This window comes from Centruroides sculpturatus, unplaced genomic scaffold (genome assembly GCF_000671375.1).
Source record: "Centruroides sculpturatus isolate CEXI.00-Female unplaced genomic scaffold, Cexi_2.0 scaffold345, whole genome shotgun sequence".
Classification (NCBI taxonomy): domain Eukaryota; kingdom Metazoa; phylum Arthropoda; class Arachnida; order Scorpiones; family Buthidae; genus Centruroides; species Centruroides sculpturatus.
Genome location: NW_019384515.1, coordinates 254147 through 273874, shown reverse-complemented (window position 1 = coordinate 273874; position 19728 = coordinate 254147). Strand labels below are relative to the sequence as shown.

General features: G+C 30.5%; 1 protein-coding gene across 10 annotated transcripts in view; it reads right to left on the bottom strand.

Annotated features, from left to right (window-relative positions):
* The window catches only part of LOC111622544 (polyadenylate-binding protein 2-like), a 43039-nt gene extending 25611 nt beyond the window's left edge, over nt 1-17428 (bottom strand). For all 10 annotated transcript variants that reach the window (XR_002756289.1, XR_002756290.1, XR_002756291.1 and 7 more), the window contains exons 1-3: nt 17306-17428; nt 17090-17235; nt 5402-5507 (exon numbers count right to left, since the gene is read on the bottom strand). Coding sequence is in view for 5 of the 10 variants with exons in the window: in XM_023364949.1 (XP_023220717.1) it covers nt 5402-5507; nt 17090-17221 (238 nt within the window). In the remaining 5 variants the exon portion in view is untranslated. The remainder of the gene's footprint in view (nt 1-5401; nt 5508-17089; nt 17236-17305) is intronic.
* Nucleotides 17429-19728: the final 2300 nt, after the last annotated feature.

Sequence of the window (19728 nt, the reverse complement as noted above, 5' to 3'; positions counted from 1 at the left end):
ATAAGCGTCTTTTCAGAAAAGATTGATTCAAATTCGACTATACCAATCAGAATCTAGAATGTAAACAAATGCTAAAAAATCGTTATTTTCATGGTTTTTCAGCGCTATTTTCACTTATTTTTGTTATTTGACGCTATTTAGACAAATAGGCAAGTTTTCTGAAGCATAAAATTTAAGATTTTCCGCCAAAATAGAAACTTCCCGATAACATCGGAAATGACATTCTAACATCATTTTAAAATATTAGATATCTAAACCAGAAAGTGTTAGATAGAAATAGACTTATTTATAGAACAATCCCCCATTTCTCACCTCAGAGAAAGTCATAAAACAGTTGGGTGCTAATGACTTTGTGAAAGGGAAAAGTTCTACACTTAGAAACTTCGAAAGAAGGGATTTAGCCTGTACCGTCCGCGGGCCGCATAAACATTGATAGGGGGCCGTATGTGGCCCGCGGGCCGCAGGTTGTGCACCCGTTTTAGTTGTCAAAACTGACTTTATAATGATTAAAAAGCACTATAGTTACAACCTATTAGTGTTATACTTATGGAATCACATCTTAATTGTCAATGAGACTGACTAACCACATAAAAAAAAAGCTGGCAATGTTGTTGCTGGATTTTCCTGGCACTATTAGTTTTCATCCCTAATAATTGTTACCATTACCTTTAAGTCTTCAGATTGGTTCAGGAGATATTAATGGGGTGAGGGTCTTATCTTCTAAACCAATGGTCAATTTTCCTGAAAATTTCTAGAAACTTTTTCCCCTAATACATAAATCACTCTGCAAAATTTCAGAAATTTTTGACAAAAAGGTACAAGAGTTATTAAACTTCAAAGTGGATAACAAAATCATGCCTCCACCACACACACACTACTCTGGGTTTATCTTTTTCATAGGAAATTTCATTATTGTCACAGAAAATATTGACAAAAACTTCTAAACTGTACCTTATCTAATTACAAAAAATTTTTCATTTAGAAAATAAAAACAGTACTGAATATGATCTAATAATAGATGGGAAAGTTATACAACTCGTAGCTGGATTTCTTTTAATGAGTGATTATCTAAAAATGGATATAAAAACTACAATGATTGTATGATCAATATAGATTACTTTGTATCCAGAAATTCTCAGGATATAATTCATGAAACATTTACATATTAAAATGTTATTGAGTACTGGATACCATAATATAAATAAAACAAAAATGCTTATTTCAGGAAATCTGAAATAAGCATTTTTCTTTATTTATATTATGGTATTCAGTACACATTTTTATATTACTTATTCATTTTCAAAATAGTCACTGACTAACTGACTCCCAAAATCCTTAAAACATCGATTGAACATTCTGAAGTTATGGTCTTTATTTGGCAGACCACTCCTTTTTGAATGGATGGAATGCCATCAAAAAATTGCCATTTCAAAGTCCTTTTGATTTAGTGATTTTAGGTTTAAGATTTTAATAAAATTTTTGTTTTAAAAGAAATGTAAATGGATTAAACCATTAAGTAAAATATATCGAAAATTCTACGAAACAGACATATCTAAACAAAAAATAAAAAATTGTGTCTGATACCATCTGTTAGAAATTTTATTAAAAATAATGTGTATATTATTAGTCATCATCAAGACAAAAAGTCATTTTTGGGGTAGAGGTGAATTTAACTTTCTGGGTGTTGTGCAGCATTTGTGAAATTCCACAACACACATTTTTCATTTCTTATATTTAAAATTTTGTACAAAAATTTCTATCTTCCTAACTTTTCAAACCTTTTCACTGTACATTTTTTTTAGTGCAGATACTTTGAGATAAAAAATGTTGGCATCTATGAGAAGACATACAACTCTTTGCACACAGTAAAAGTTGCAGTAAAATTATGTGGGTGTAACCCTTTCAAGTATCACTCGGAACAGGTGCAATCTGACAATAATTTCTTAAAATAAATTTAGCCTTATGAAAATATCATTCCTTATATTCTCTGTTCTTTCTTCTTAACTGCACAACCAAAACCAGTTTCAATTTATTTTAAATGAAGTGTTGCATTTATGTACACTTGCCACTTTTTATATACACAATGCCATTCTTTATATATTGCACTGTCATACATAACCCTGCATGACAAAAATGTAAAAAATAATTTTGACACTGCAATTGTTCAACTTTAAAATTTTTGTTCATTTCATAACAATGTTATCCAAATTCAAGACAACTGCATTTATTTGATAAAATTATGAGAATTTTAAGTTATAAAACTAGCAATTTATGCAGTCAACCTTATGTGGTAAACTGCCAAATTTTTTATCTTAATGCCATATTTCTTTGATTGCTTTTCTCATATAGAAAACATTCCTGGTTAAAAACACAAAAAGTTTAATACTTTCTGTAATATTTCAAGCAATATTAATTTTTGAATTAAGATAATCAATTTTTGGTAATTGTGTGATTATACCATGCACATAAAAAATTCTTCCAAATACAAGTCGACCCCCTATAACACTGTTGATTTTTTTGTTTTATATGAATTCCATGTTGTAAGAGTCATTTAGATTTTACAAATACATGAGCCATTCACAGCCCGGCACATGTATTTGTAAAATCTAAGTGACTCGTACAACATGAAATTCATATAAAATGGAAAAATAAACCGTGTTATAGGGGGTCAACTGTACAACAGAACAATAAAATTGTCATTTGATCCATTTACAAGCAGGAAGGAAACTTTTGTTTATAGGATAATAAGATAATTAGCAGTAGTGATCCTAACTGCACTGATAATTATCTTGTAGAGCAGAGATTTTCAATTGATGTGCTGCAAAAATTTTTGAAGATTATTTGAGAATTGGAAGGAAAAAAGAATATTTTTGGGCTCAGTGTCACAATGTGAGAAATGCAAAATACCAGAGGAGCGGGATCAAAATTTTATTGATGATCATTATTTTCCCTAAAACAGCCAAGAAAATAAATCTTAGAAGGGAATGACTTTAATAAGTAAAATACTATTTGTTATATAAGATATATAAGAAACCAAAGACTTTTTGACTACCAAAAGGCATATAACTTCAGTAAAGCAGAATTTTTTGATATAACAGCTAAATTTTAAAATCATAACTAATGATATAATGTGTAGACTATCATTTTTCAGCTCTTTCTATTCTTTGGCTACTAAGAGGGCCTTTTTAAAATCGTAAATGTTATGGATTTGGCTATGTACAGTACATAATAAGTCAGCCAGATGAAGAGAAACAGAACCAAATATTCAAGACAACAACCCACAAAACATTTGAGGATCTTGACCCAAACTCAAACCTCAAAGCAGCAAGCATATATCGAGGCCAACCTATGGTCTATTGATGGTGTGGCACTGTTTAAGTTCATTTTGGATTTTTTTTCAAATGAGTGATTATCTAAAAAAGATATAAAAACTGTAGTAATTGTATGATCAATATAGTTTACATTTTATCCAGAAATTCTCAGAATAAAATTCATGGAACATTTTCTTCTGTCAATCATCATCTATTTTTTTTCCTTAAATTAATTACTAGTTAAATAAAATAATTGCTTTATTGTTTGGCACTAAAAAAAATTAACCTTATTCAGATCCACTTAGGATCCAATCTAATTCTAATTTATTCATTTTTATACTGTATTTTTATGATAAAATCTTATTATGTTGAAAACAACAAAATATTTAATTCACAAAATAAAATTCTGTACTAAACATAATGAATATTTAGTACAAAATTTTACTTCATGAACTAACCCTTCTTCCTGGTTTTCACCATGAAATGGAGACTAGCAATTGACTTCAGGGTCTGATACCAACACTACTATATCAAGATAGATGCTGACTACAATTTGGCTATAAACAATCACATTGACTTGCCAACTCCAACGACCTTGAAACTGCCACTGAATTATAAAAACTGGCCTTACTACCTCAGCCACCCAGCTGTCTATGGACTTTACAATCACTTTGTCATCAAAAAATATCAGTCTATAATATTTTTTCTTTGTTAAAGTTGTGACAAAGCAACATTTCCAGTTTGCTTATCATTCAAAAGTGCTATGCCACTAAAAATATGCACCATTTTTAAGGAGAGAGAAACCATATGCTAAAGAATTACTAAAAAAAAGAGAATTAATTTGATTTATGTAAAAATTAAAATTAAGTTATCAAACAATTACTGAATGAAAGATGTTTTGATGTTTAAAGTCAAAGCATCTTTCATTCTTCATATTAACTAGACAAAAGAAGCAACTAACACAATCTGGCAAGTCTTAAAACCACCAAAATTCAGTATTCTATTATTATGGAGAACATTAATTAATTTCTCATCGCAAATTATTTTTATAAACAAAATGAGAGTAATTTTCTTTATTGTTTTGTTTAAATAAAGATTTGTATGATTTATATTTTAATGGTTTTTTAAATGAACTAAACTAAATCATTGTATTCAAAAAATATTTATAATAAACAACCTTCCCATATTTCAGAACTGAAAAAGTTAACATCATTTCTAAGACACTAAATATATACTTGGAAATATATATTACTTTTTAAAAATAATACATGAATTACATTGCCCTTTAGTTTTTATTTAATTAAATAAAACAGAAAAATAAAAAGTATAATAATGAACAAAAATCAATAGGTAATTGAAAACAAAACATATCTATATATTAATAATCTTAAAAGAAAAATGTTTGCTTCTTCAGACTGTGCTTTATAGTATTCATTTGAATAATGCTTTCATGTATTCATCTTCAATATTCATCCATTTACATGAAAATTCAATATGCTTTAACTTTTCTTCTGCCACAAGATTGTAAACACTGAAAATAATATTATAAACCTTGTAACTTTTAATATAATCTGCCAGTTTCCTTAGAAAAGCATGGAATTGGTGTTAATTGTGCCATATGTTGATCAACAGAAATTTAATACTGAATAATAAAGAATTGTTTTTTTTTTCATTACATGGGATGGCTAAAATATCTTTTTTGACTAATGTACTTGAAACTCTGTAGAATTCATGCAATGAATAGTTAATAAATGAAAATGCTAACTACCAAGCAGCATATCTTTACAACATCTGTGAAAATTTTTAAGCACTATTCTAATTCTTTCAGATTTTTCCTCTCTGTTCTCCACACACACATTTTGGTATTTCAGACTAATTTTTTAAATGAACATTTTGGAAGATAATACACATATTTAGAACTACTGAAACCTGAGTTTTAACATTTTTTTTCAACTTGTTTTTGCATTATAAAAATAACCTCTATAAAACAAACCTGTCAAAATGGAAAATTCTGGCTGGTACCATTGTGTCCAGTTTTGTACAGGTTTTACTGTATTAATAAATAAGATGAAAAAACATCAATTACAAACCTGGAGGACTCATACTCATTTGTTTCTCGACTTCACTCTGCATTTGTTTTAACTTTTCAGCTTCTTCTTCCATTTCCCTTACTCTGGCTTTTATAGCTTCGAGTTCCTAAAAATAAAACATTCAAAATTATAGTAATTATTTTTAAAGTTTTCAAAAATTAAAGTATCAATAAAGTAAACTGTACATGCAACTTTCTGATTTATTATAATCAAACTACACATTCTAGAAAAATTTTCAAGAACGAAAAGTCGATTTTACACAATACTACGTTCAAATATCTGATTTGGACTGTGATGATGCAAGAGATTCAGTTAATCACATTTTCCTATGCACACTCAGCCAGCTTACATTATTTACAATATCATCAACAACAATGAAGTTCAACTGCTTAATTTTATTTTTTAAAAATATAATACAAATGAAGATGCTGACAAACAATTAACAGAAACACAGTTGACGCACTACAGAAAAAGTATTTTACTAAGATTTTTGCAAATTGACGCAGAAAATAAATAACAGAAAATTACCAGAAATCCCTAATTTGCATTTACAACACATTTCATTAGACTTCAACCACACATTTCTTGTATATAAAACTACATCTAAATATGTAAATTTGTGCAAAGTTTGCACATTGCCAATTTTCCAGTATATAAAACAAAACCAGAACATGAAATATAACTCTGCTGCACAAGTGCCAAGAGGAAAGACAATTAGTATAGATATATATAAATGTGTACATCAGAAATTTTAAAGGGGCATCAAAGAGCACTTATTATTGACAACCTGCATTTTATCCAAGTACACAGCCAATGACATTAACAAACATTTCAAGGAAACGGGAATTAAGCTTCCAGACAAATAAATTCTTACTACATGAAAATGTGCCAGTTACATTACAATATGCTAGGAAACAGATATTTAAAAGCTTAGTTTAGGGAAAAGTTAAAAAAAAATACATCTGAAAGCACAATATGAAAAGATTAAAGTTTAGAATTTATAAAGCAGTACCTAAACCTCATCAGTAAGCATCACAATGTCTTATAAGCCAGAACCTATTTGAACTGGACAGTAGAAAAATGGAATCATATTTTATATTCAAATGAGTCAATGTTTCATATTAAATACAAAAAAAAAATAAGTACAAAAAGTCGTCCAGATAAAGGGAGTACAAAACCATCCAGTCTTCTATTTCACCAAGCACAAAACTGATCATCAGTAATGATTTGGGGATGTATGAGAGCACATAGAAGAGGACAGCTGATTTCTATGATAATATAGTAGAGCATTGATTATCCGAATACCGATCAATTGTAACATCAGTTAACCAAAAGCAATTCAGTCAGCAAATTCAAATTTCCACTAGTGTTGTGGTTTTGCAATATTTGGCTATGTCTTGGGCTACTCCAATATTATTTTTGTTGACATGTGTGTTTTAGCTGGTAGCACTGGTGCGACCATATTGTATCATTAAAAATTATTTCTTTATTTTGCACAAACAAAATAAATACAGTGGTACCTCAGTATACGTCTGCTTTAGAATACGTCCAATTCAGAATACATCCTGTTTGGACAAAACAAATTTTGCTCAGTATACAACTTAATTTAATTATACGCGCCATCTATGAACAAGTACCACTATCGGTGTACTAGACCAGACTAGATGTTCGCAGTGCTATGGTTTATAACTTTGTCAAATTTCTTCTGATTTTAATTTGTAAGTAAAATTTTATTATTTTTATTAATCATGAATTGCAAAAAGGCAAATGAAAAGCAACAGAAAACTAAAAAAATGACTAGAATCACAATGGAACTGAAAAAAGAGATTGTTGAGAAATATGAAGGTGGCACGCGTGTTTGAGATTTAACTGTTGCATACTGTACTCTGAGGACGACGATATCAACAATCGTGAAAAATAAAGATATTATTAAATCTGCTAATAAGGGGTTAAATCAATTTCTAAACAGATTGAAGACATTAGATCATGTTGAGAAATTGCTTTTGCTTTGGATAACTGAAAAAGTGTGCTGGTGACAGCATATCAGAAGCAATTATTTCCAAGAAAGCTAAAAAGATACACGTTGATCTCATGAAAAATCAAGCAGGAACTAGCCAGGAAAGCGAGGCATTTAAAGCCAGCCATTTTTTTTACATGAGAACAGATTAATCATTTTTACATTACTTCTCACGGGAAAGATTGGTTTGGTATACGTCCTATCGGTATAAGTCCAAACACCAGGAACAAATTAAGGTCGTATACCGAAGTTCCACTGTACATTGAAAAATATAAAAACAAAAATTATATTTCAGAAGTTAATCTAGTATCAAAAAATGCTCCAATTCAGCACAACACACGTCGAGAGAGTACTTAAGGACGTGCCAGTATTTGAACGAGGTTCCCCTCCAGCGTGAGTGGTGTGTTTTGCTTCAGTTTGTCGGAGAATATAGCCCAAGCAACTGACAACTCCAGATAAACCCAAGAAAAAGAAAGGGTTTTGCTTGTTTTGTGTGATGTTTTTCTGGGGGCTGTGCTGTCGGGACATGTGTCGTGCTGAATCGAAACGTTTTTGATTCTAGATTAATTTCCAAAATATAATTTTTTTTTGTTTTTATATTTCTCAATATATTTATTTTGTTTGTGCAAAATAAAAAAATAATTTTTAACAATACAATAACCACAATTATGATTTTAAAAAAATTTTCATTAGGCTTAACACTGACAAAAATTCAACATGAAGCAACATGTAACAGAGAAAAATTCAACATGGGACAGGCCAATATTTTTTCATACATGATCAGTTATCCAAAAAACCCCAGTCCAGAATTGTTTTGGATAATCAATGCTGTACTGTACTGACAATGTTAATGAGTACATCTAGGTTCTCCAGCTAAATCTATATTCTTCCCATCAAAAAATCTTTGGATATACCACAAACATTTTCGGCAAGATAATGCCAAGCCCCATTCAGTAATTATCTACAAAGAAACATCTGGCATAAAAGAGGAAGTGTTATAATGCAAACCTCAAACCTTCAAAACAATTTAAAGTTTTTAGCTAAAAATAGGGAAATATTCTGATAGCAACTACAGAAAAGTTGTTGTCAGACTATTTTGCCACTAGTTTCTTGGAAGAAAGATTGTTTTGAAGAAATTAATGCAGAAACTAAGCTTCTTGGATGAAATACTTTTGTTACTAAAAAATTTGAAGTCATATTTCCAAAGCTTTTATATTATTTGCATTTTATAGAATAGTTCTTATTATGGATATGCCAAACTACATTGATACGATGCTTCTCAACTGACATAATATAGAGTGTCCCAAATGTTTCTATACATACAAAGGTAAAATGTAACTTTATTCACAAAACATTAAAATGTCAGCATTAAGATTTGTGTCAGTGAATTGACGAAGTAAGGCAATGGAACACATGGGTGATCTGCCAATGGGGTTTCCACATAGGAAGTCCTGCTAGCAGAATTTCCTATGTGGAAACCGGGATTCTGTTTAGGTGTTAGACACATGAAGAATCCAGAACACTGCATGGATGCCAGTCCATTGGTCAGGCATGAACCAATGACCAACTACCAGTGTTCAATGGTTTAATTTATTCGGTCACTGGTGGGTTTGATTTGTGTCAATATATGGAGACTTTTGGGACACCCTGTATTATAATTTCACATCCAGAGAAATGCACTCCTTTGCATTTTCCAGCCATCATCAGTTGTACCCTTTCTTCCTGTCATAATGAATCAAATACACTAAAAATATATGACAAAATATACATAAAAGCTAACAAAAACTTTAATGTATCTTTGACTGAATGTATCAAATAGTTGCCATAGAGTGCAATAGTAAGACAGAGTAGGCCGTTTTAAGCAGAATATGAGTAATTGTTATTAATAATAAAATAGTTTAAAATTATAAGTATATTAAACAACCTGAAGCCCTATATATATAAGGTGATCATTTGGCTTTGTATCTATAATTTAAAATTATAATTGATTGTGATGATCTATGAGATACTGAGAGTTAAACTTTTCCTATAACAGAATATAAAATGAATTTTTCAAGATTTCAGATTTTTCTGTTAAGTGACTGTCTATTCAATTGTACCATTTTATTTTGATATTTAAAAATATTTGAGTTTAACCAAACAGTGAATCAAGAAGAAATTGTAGCTTTGATTATGAATATATATAAAATCATAAACACAAAAAGTGAAGGAGTTGTTTAAAAAATTTTAAATCCAATAAAAGCAAAATTTAGCAGAACAATATAACATTAATGATGACTCTGCTATGTCTTGGTTGTTATTCATTGAAACTACACTTATTCATTATAAAAAGATATTGATAAGTTTTATTTATTTTCCATTTTTCATTCTTTCAATTCTGTAGGCATTAACTTCATACCCATCATGAGTTTCTCTAGGCCCAGAATGGGAGCAGCCAGATAGTGAGGGACAGACTATGAAAATTCCTGCATTTGCTTGCCCAAATTCAATCCTAGCATTCTCAAAAGGGTGGTAGACCAACACCTTAACTGCTCAATCATGTCCAAGTGAGCAGATACGGTGTAAAAAGACATTACTATCATCTCTGATAATTTTTTTTTACAAGCATACCTCTTTGTCGAATCTGTTAGATAAGAAAATTTTTTAGCCATGTGGCACTTTGATGAATAATCATAAATATCTTCTGCCATTGTTTAAAAAATTTTAAATCCAATAAAAACAATATAATTTTTCAACAATGCATAGAACATCTGAATTTATTATCACTTCCACATATGAAACTGATGTTAACCTATTTCAAAAGACAGCATGGTAAATACAAGTGTCCTACTAAATTTGCAACACACAATAAAAACACAGGCAGCATAGATTTAGCAAATCAATATCAAAAATATTATTTCATATCAAAAAATCTTGCAAACATGTAGTTTCATCTCTTGGTTACTTTTAGATGCAGAAACAGATAATGCATATGTTTTATGTGCATTTACAAAAATGAAAAGAAAAACTACAGGAAACTGTTTCAGTTTGGCCTAATTTGCAGTTCTCTGTAAAAACTTTAGCTACAGGAAAAGAAGAGGAAGACTTGCGCAGTACTTGCTCCAATAAATAAATAGGTTTCTTTACAAAAATAAAAATGAGGGAAGGAAGAGACCTGTGTACAGCATCACCACCATAATAATGATAAAAAAAAATAGCTGTTGCTATTTTTTGATTATGGCGATGATGCTGAACATAGGCACATAGAAAACACATGCACATGGGAATGCACATTTTGTAATATTTACTTTTGTGGGAGTTGTTTCAGTTCATCCCATGAAGAAACTATTAATTTTTAAAATCCAGGTTCATAATGATATAATCCATTGACTTGTAAACATGTTATATAGACCAGAATATGTTTATTATGCTTCCTATCAAATAAATATTTAGGCATTTATCGTTATTTCATTTAAGTATTTAAAATATTTAAATGAAAAATTAATTACAAGAATTCAAATTGATATAACAAGACAACTTTTCTTTATGGCAGCAAAATATTAATAAATAAGACAAACATTTTTGAGCAGACTGACTGCCCTGCTTCAGATCAATCTCAACTTACAAATATGTTCCATTTGGAATGTTTGTTCTATAACATTCTATAACATTTGAACAAAATTTAAAATTAATTCTATTTTACAATATATATATATATATATATATATATATATTATTTATGAAAATGTCAATGTTAAATTTAAATTAAGTCATTATAATGACCTTTCTTCCAGGGGTTATCATGATATCAATACAATTTCCATATGCCAATGACAGATATTCAGAATCACAATTGACTGTCAACAAATGTTGACACAATCAATTGTTGCTACTTTACAGACATGGGCAAATGTGGCTCTTGCTGAATGTTAAATTTCTGCTTTTCATTAGACTATTATTTTTACAATTTTATTTCCACAATTTTATGAAAATATGTTTATAAAAAAAAATTCAATACAGTAGATCCCCCTATAAAACCGTTTCCTATAGTTATGATTCCTATAAAAATTGTGGCAGTATCCGTAAACAACGGTAAAAATAACTCCTATAATACGTAAAACGTCATCGGGCAGCCGAACTACTTTCCCGCCGTCCGTAGCGCCACGCTACGGACGTTTAGGCGGATAAATTGAGTTTAGTATCGTCTGTTCATATAATTATATATAAATTAGGTACTGTACATATAATTATATATTAATTATATATAAATTAGGTACTGTACATATAATTATATATTAACTTAATTTATTGTAACTTTATTATAATTATATATATACTTTCCGCCGTCCAGCGCCACGCTACAGAGAGTTTAGGCGAGTAAGTTGAGTTTACTATCGTCTGTACAGTATGTAAATTAGGTACCGTAAGTCTAATACAGTACTGTAATTTTATACATTTCTTGTGAAAGAAACATTTCTTATTTAACGGCCATAAAAATTATTTATATTAAGGATGTCTCCAAAGGTCAACGAAGTTTTCGCAGAAAAATAATATCAGAAATCGCGGCCGCGGTTTGATGCGCTGTTCCGCGACGAAACCAAGCTTTAGCAACGGGCGTAGTCGAACGGTACACACTCGGTAAGCAATCCTACAATTTTTTGTTTATAACGTAGTTTATACGGATTATTTTCAAAAAAATATACGTATTTTGGAAATGTTGAGTCGAATTAGTCTAGAATCGATTAATTTTATGAAAGAAAACCTTTCAAACAGCCGTAGTCCGTAAACTATGATTCCTACAAAATTGATTCATAAAGAACGGAACGTATCTACCGTCTTATAGGGGGATCTACTGTATTTGTTTTATATTATATAATAAAATCGTGGTACAGAATTGCGGCTCCCATGCATTTTGCAAAACCTACATTTCGGCTTCCACTGAACTTTTGCCTACCCACCCGTTATAGACATTAAAATTTTCTTTCTTTCCCACAGAAGCTTTTTTTTTAATCAATACTGACTCTTCCAGTCTAGCTTCAATCTCTGCTGTGGAAGTATATATGGACAGTGCTATGGACTGCTTTTTCTTCTAAATATCATACTTATGCTTTAATTCTGTTGAAAAGCAATCTGTTCATGGCTCCTATGTAAACCAAATTATTTTCAACACTTTCATCCCTTAATCTTAGGTCTTGTGCCAAGTGGCATGCTGGGCAACCAGGGGCTGTATTCTGGTCATCGCCTCTCATCTCTGAAAGACAGTGTTTACAACACAAGCTGGTTGCTGATTGGCTAATCATTTATTTATGTCTTGAGAGATCATTGTGTCTCTCCAAACATGATTCTGGACAGCCTTTTCTTTTGAAGATTCTCTCATCTCTCAGAGACAAGAGAATAGTTGTCTTTAGTCTTTTGCCTCGATTCAGTTATATCTAATATGGACTACTGGATGCTACTTGTGCTATACAATTGTATTAGAGAATGTTGTCTATCTCGAAAAATAATATTTCGATAGAGAAATTGCTTCTGATTTTTTCCAGTGCCTATGCGAGAACACCACTAATTCTATTGTTTTTAATTATCCTACATCAATTACTAAACTATTGAGTAAGATGTTAATCTTATCTGTCCCTCTAAGTATTTTTCGAAATATTACTATCTAATTTCTCCTTAAATAAGTATGCACACTTTTCTAACTTAAATTATTAAAATTTTTATTCGTTAAGAGACAATTTAACATTAATCTTGGACTGGCATAACAACAGACAATCTATAAAACGTTATAAAAGATAAACATATCTTCGTCAAAATTATGTGCTTTATTTGAACTGGTGCTTTCCTTACCATGTGATCTATAATTACATACTCTGTATTTTCGAAAATTTTACAATTTCAGTGGTTAAAATTCTATACCGTGTTGCACATGCAGATAACCTGAACATGTATAATCAACCTAGTAGAATCGTGACGTCAACAACAAAGATGAGATCATTAAAAGTGACCAGAATCGCCGCTTTCTCTGAGAGACAAATCTCATCTCTCGTTTTGATGTCATTTGTCTTTGAAAGAAGGGATGAGAGATTAATGATCAGAATACAGCCCCAGCTGTCTCCAGTAAACATGGTCAGCTGCAATAGTTTCAGCATCATACCATGGAATGCTAATCTTCTTTGTATGTAGGTAGTTCATGATCTGCCTTGTTTCCTTTTTTCTATCGCATGACTTCCATTTCAAGGCTACTTTTGGTAAGCATTCCTTCAGCAGATGAAGTACATGCCCTGCAAAATGCATTCTATGCTCTAACAATGTCCCAGAATTTGTGTAGGAAACTTCTGAGAATTTCCTCATTTGCAATATGGTCATGATAAATAATTCTAAATATCCTTCAGAGTTTTGATAGAATGAGTTGAGTTTGAGTAATTTTCTTTGTCTTTCCATTTTTTATAGATTGCAGTTGAAATGACAATGTTGTTTAGAGGCATACCTTAATCACTGTAATGATTGCTCACATGGACCAGACTGAGCAGTCTCTGAAAGGCAGGTGATACTTTACCAAGGCAGTGTTTTATATCAGCTTCAACACCTGTAGTGATAAGATACTACCAAAGTAGCAGAACTCTTCCATTTGATCCATTGTTTGATTCATGATTGTAATTTTTACTTTTACTTGCCTATTTATGGACATTATTTTTGTTTTATCACTGAACTACAATATCACTCTTTCAGCCTCATGTTCAAGGCTTGTGGTCATACTCTGCATCATTGGGTAAATTTCTGATATCAATGAAATATCGTCAGCAAATTCCAGGTCTGTGAGTTGCACCTGTCTTCTCCATGGAATTCCTGCACGCAGGATGGCCACTGCTCACCTCATTATAAAATCACAAATGACCAAGAGAAACAGCAATGGTGAGAGAGTGCAGCCTTGTCTAATACCAGTTTCAATTCTGAAGAAATCAGTGTGTCCATCCTGTCTCTATACAGCAGGTAAACTTCAGATACAAGTTCTTAAAAATATTAATATATCACTGTGGTATGCCATAAGATCTAACAATATTCTACAGAAATTCACAATGAAGACTGTCAAAGGCTTTTAAAGTCAATAATATTAATTATCAGTGGTTTCTGGAACTCCAGACATTGCTCTATGATATTTCTCTCACTTTTCAGCACTCTATATCAAACTTCTATAGCAGGTCTACTATAGAAATATATAGAATCTCCTTAATCTAACACAGGCCACCATATGTTTTCAGCTTTATGTTTTATTACTTTTTCATATATATATATCTACATACATATATACGAAAAAGTAATTAATTATAAAAAAAACAAATTTTTCTTTCTGACTGTTCTATTTCAAATAACAGACACAAAAAATAATCAAATAAAGATTGATTTACTTCTTTTCAATGTCTTTATTAAAATATATAAGAACACTGAGGCCTTATTTTTAGAAGTTTTTGAGGTTATATTTATTATACTTTTTAGATGTTTAATAAATAAATAAATAAATATCTTCTTATCTATGATTTATATATTTATTTAGAGGTACAGTATTCACTCTTCAATTTTATTATCACTTTTATTCATTTATTTTGAAATAAAAAAAATTATGTAAAACTATTTTTTGATTGGTCTCTTCTGGAAAAATCCATCAGTCTGCAATATGTTTTGGACTGATATAATAACAGCTGCAAACTGTCTTGTGTTTTTTGAAATGATAAACAAAGTTGTCTCCCCTATCATTTATGAACATTTTAATATGGATCATCAAATAAAAAAAAACAAAGATTATACTAATACTAACTTAACCTGTGAATAAATAATTACAAAATTGTTGTTTTGCTGGAGATCTAATGCATGATCAAAGAAAACTTCCAAATCAGTGTCATCACACACAGTTCACTAAGGAATTTCAATATTTCTGCATTTTGAAAGCAAAGTTTAGTGAAGTATTTCATTCAAAATTATTATTTCCAATCATCTATAAGAATAAAAAAAAATTGGGGTTGAGCCATCCTAAGATTTTATTTTCTTCTATATCAGCAACATATGATAATTGGATCTTTCCAGTTATCATATGTTGCTGATTTTGTTACTGTTTTTGGATACAATACTGTTTTTGGATACTTATTAAAAAACAATTTAAATATTCACCAATTCTTAAACTATCTGGTCATAAATCTATGACTTGGAAGAATAAGGGCCAATGTCATAGGCCAATACACTTGACATTGGCACTTATTCTTCCAAGCCACAGAAATATGAAAAAAATTTATTTAGTTTGTGTAACAAATAATAAAACCAAAAGTCAAATTCGCGTAAGTCGGGGTATAATTTTGCAATTTGTGTAAAATCCAAGTCGTATGTACGTAAGCTAATAAATGTTCTCGTTAATCTTATCTCGTCTTTTGATTCGTTCACGGTTACAAGAAATCACCACATAGAGTCTCTCAAGTCTCCGTAGATATAACAAACACAGAAATAAATAACACAAAATAAATTGTAGCTATGTGTCGATTCCGCGCGACACGTCCGAACAAGTAAGCTGAGCAATAGTGTGGGGGAGTGAGTAATCAAGACTGTGGGGGGAGTCAGTAATCAAGAGCTGTGTGCCACTCAAACAAAAGACAAATCGATGAGATTTGAAAATCGTGTAACTCTGGGTTCGCGTAAGTCAGGGTAGCGTAAGTCAAGGTATTACTGCATTAATAAATTATATCTTGTTCAATTAGTCTATAGTAAAATTGGTTTCGTCATACATTATTTTGTTTAACTTAACAGTTTCCAAGTACCTATCAATAAAGTGAAGACTTATTGTATTGTATTTAAAATGGTTTGTAAATACTGTAGAACTAATGGTTCAATTAAAGCAAAATATTAACGACAAATGATACTACAGGAAACAAAATACCAAAATTGTTTTTAGGCTTTTCATTGATCAAATATGATATAATCCATTAAATAACACAAGATTAGATATTTTATTTTACACCTAAAAAATATGAAATTAACTAATTAATTTTTCCTCTGTGTTCAATATAAAGAATATCATATAGCATTAAAATATTTTCAACATTATAAAATTATCAAGAATACAGCTACATTAATCGGATCAGATTACTTTAAAACAGAATAGATCAATGAACTATTTGTAAAGAAAAGTCTTCATGTACTATAAAAAAGTGTTAAAACAGGACTTATTACGGTTATTGTTTTGATTAGCATTTCTAATAAGTATAACATACATATCTTAGGGCGCAACTATGCAGACACTAGCGAGTGAGAAATATCAAACCACGCCGGATATGCGAGAGAACCAGAAATTTTCTCACGCCGGCGAGATTTCTCCCTTACCGCTCGTGCTAGTTTTTCTTTGCGAGAACTAAGTCGTTCGCTACTAAATTTGCATCCGCACAGTCGCACCCATAATTATCATAATTCTAAAACTGGTGGAGAATTCCTGCAAAAAAATGTCATTTTTGAAATAATTTTAAATAAATCAAATTCAATAGTAATACAATAAACTAAAAAAAAAAAGGAAAAAATTAATCAATTATACAGACTTATAATTGATTTAAATAAAATTTGGAGCACGTTCTATTTGACTAAATGAATCGTTACGAGGTCATTCGAGTTTGTTTTTATTCGATATTTCTTTAGAAAAGAAACGTTTAATATCAACTTACGGGATCTTCGATATTCTGTTCTTCGCCCGTATCGTCAACGGCACCTTCTGGTAATTCTTCGTTATGTTCACCATTCTCTCTTGTTTCAATTTCTTCGCCTAAAGGATCGCCTTCACCATTTATGTCCGCCATTTTGATAAAATATTCTAAAAGAAATCGAATCTTTAGAAAATTTCGCATAATTTTATCTATAAATATCATTTTAAATTTTCTTACGATTTTAAAAAATGTATTTAAAATTGAATAAAAATATTCAACTTTCGAACCTCTTTGTTCTCTTCCCCAACTTGTGGCCGCCGGAACGAAATGCCGGATTCTCGTTTTACTTAAAATGTCCACGACTGAAAAAATGATATAATTTTCTTTAAATTTTAAAATAATTTGGATTAATTATATTCGTAATTAATTTTATTTGTATAATTATAATTATATTATTATTATCGAAAAATATTTGATTATTTATCCGACGAGAAAATTGGCGATTAATATACGATATTTTTAAACGTTTACGGTTTCATTTGCATTTAGCGACGTACAAATTGATCCTAAAATTTTTCGGATGAATTATTGCAAGTTATTTTTGATTCGTTTCAGTTTATGAAAAGTGCAAAATTAAATTTTATTGAATTCTGTTGTTACATCTTAATCTTTAACTCTTATACTTTTTTTTTTTTTTTAACTTTTTCCACCCTGTAGGCACTAAAAGGGCCTCTTTCAACAATCCCATTATGGGTTCGGCCAGGACCACAACGAGACGGCCCAGGAATTTTTCGGGGAAACTATCCCCCGAAAAATTCCTGGGGGTTTTCGTTTCCTCGGATTTCATTCCGGGTCCCCCAGAACGGTAGGCTGCCACCTTAACCGTTCAGCCATCCGGCCTCTTAACTCTCATTCTTGAAGACCATTGTTCTAATTGCATATATTTGATTTAATATCTAAAGAATATGCTAAGTTTTATAGGCTTATTATCTTTCAGTATATAAAAGTATTGTAGATATTCACAATATTTTATATAACTTTGAGAAGCCATTTTTTGAATAACTTAACGAAAACACCGCAAGACAATACTTTGATTTAAAAGTCGAGTTTTTTTCATTTTTTTTTTCTTTTTTAGCCTTGTAAGTACTAAAAGGGCTTTGTTTTCGGGACCATCAGGAGTTCTGTCAAGTCCACAATGGAACGGGCTGGTAGTGAGAAAAGGTAACCGACGTATCCGATAAATTTCTGCGGTTGCTCACCCGGATTCCCACAATAATAAACTGAGGCCTTAATTAATCGACGGGTCGAAAAGTAATTATCATCATATAGAATGTTGTGGATGTGCACTAAATTGCTAAACCCTATTACAAAGGATATATGTTAACTATACCAAAAACATTTGAATATTATATTTTAATTGCAAAATAAGTTAAATAACAAAATAAATATTTGCGGTCACGTACAATAGCTCAATATAAATAAAAGATTTAAACAACACGCTCAATTTGTTTAACCTTCATTCTAATTGATCTAAATAAATTCTCTGTAATATATTCAAGAAAACGAACATTAGAATCCGATTGCGTGTAGATTGAGAAAATAAATATTGACAATGTAATAGAAGCCGCTTTTGAATTACTAAACAGCATAAAGAATTAAAGATGAGAACACGATGAGAAATCCACACAGATAAAATATTAAGTTACATTGAAGTTAGATGTTAAAAATGTTACCTCGTTAATGGTTTCCTGTTTACGAGTTCATTTTAGAAGACATTTCATGTATCTCTTTAGATCTAATTACTTTTTAAGTTTTATTACTAAGTAAAACTTTCATTCTGATTTTGTAGAGCGAGGTGAGTTTTAAAAATGAAAAGTTAATAGAATAATCTTTCGATTTGTTGATAAAGTATTCTTTTCTTACACGGTAAATATTTATCGAATTAATTATTCGTAAAAAAATGTTATGGCAGATTGTACGGAATTTTATCCTAATAACATTTGCATATTAGGCCAATTAGATCCTTTTCTCTCTGTATGTGAGATTTTCGGATTGAGGCTCGTAGAACCTTGCAAATGTCGAAAGAATAAGATATCTCCCTCTCTTTTATCAACTTACGAAAGAATAGTTGAAATTTTGCTATGGTTCGTTGTAATATTCATTATAATAATTTCTGTAGTCGATATCCCATGCGGTAGAATATTTCTTTTGTTTGGGGAGTATGCTTTCTACTCTAAACTTTTGCCGTTAATTTCTTCTTTGTATGTTGCATTTCAATTCAGTATTGTGAAAAGGAAAAAGTTCAATTTCCATTATTCCACGCTCAAAAATAGGTTTGAACATGAAGAAGAATATATTGAGAAGAAAGTTCAACCATATGTACTGTTTTACTTTTCGTATATAATATTTTACCTCGCATCTTTTGCCATTTTATTACTATTGATTGGTCATTCATATGTTGATACCGGAAAGAAGTACAGAATCAGATCCGTTGCATGTTTGGTCAGTATTCATATTTGGTTTACGATTGTGTTTGTTCATATGTCTTTTGTGTTTGTCATAAGCACGGCCGCTTCATTACTCTTATCGAAAAGATTATCCAAAATGTCTTTAGAATTACAGACCATAAACAAAGCGACAAAATATTACCTCCAAGATCT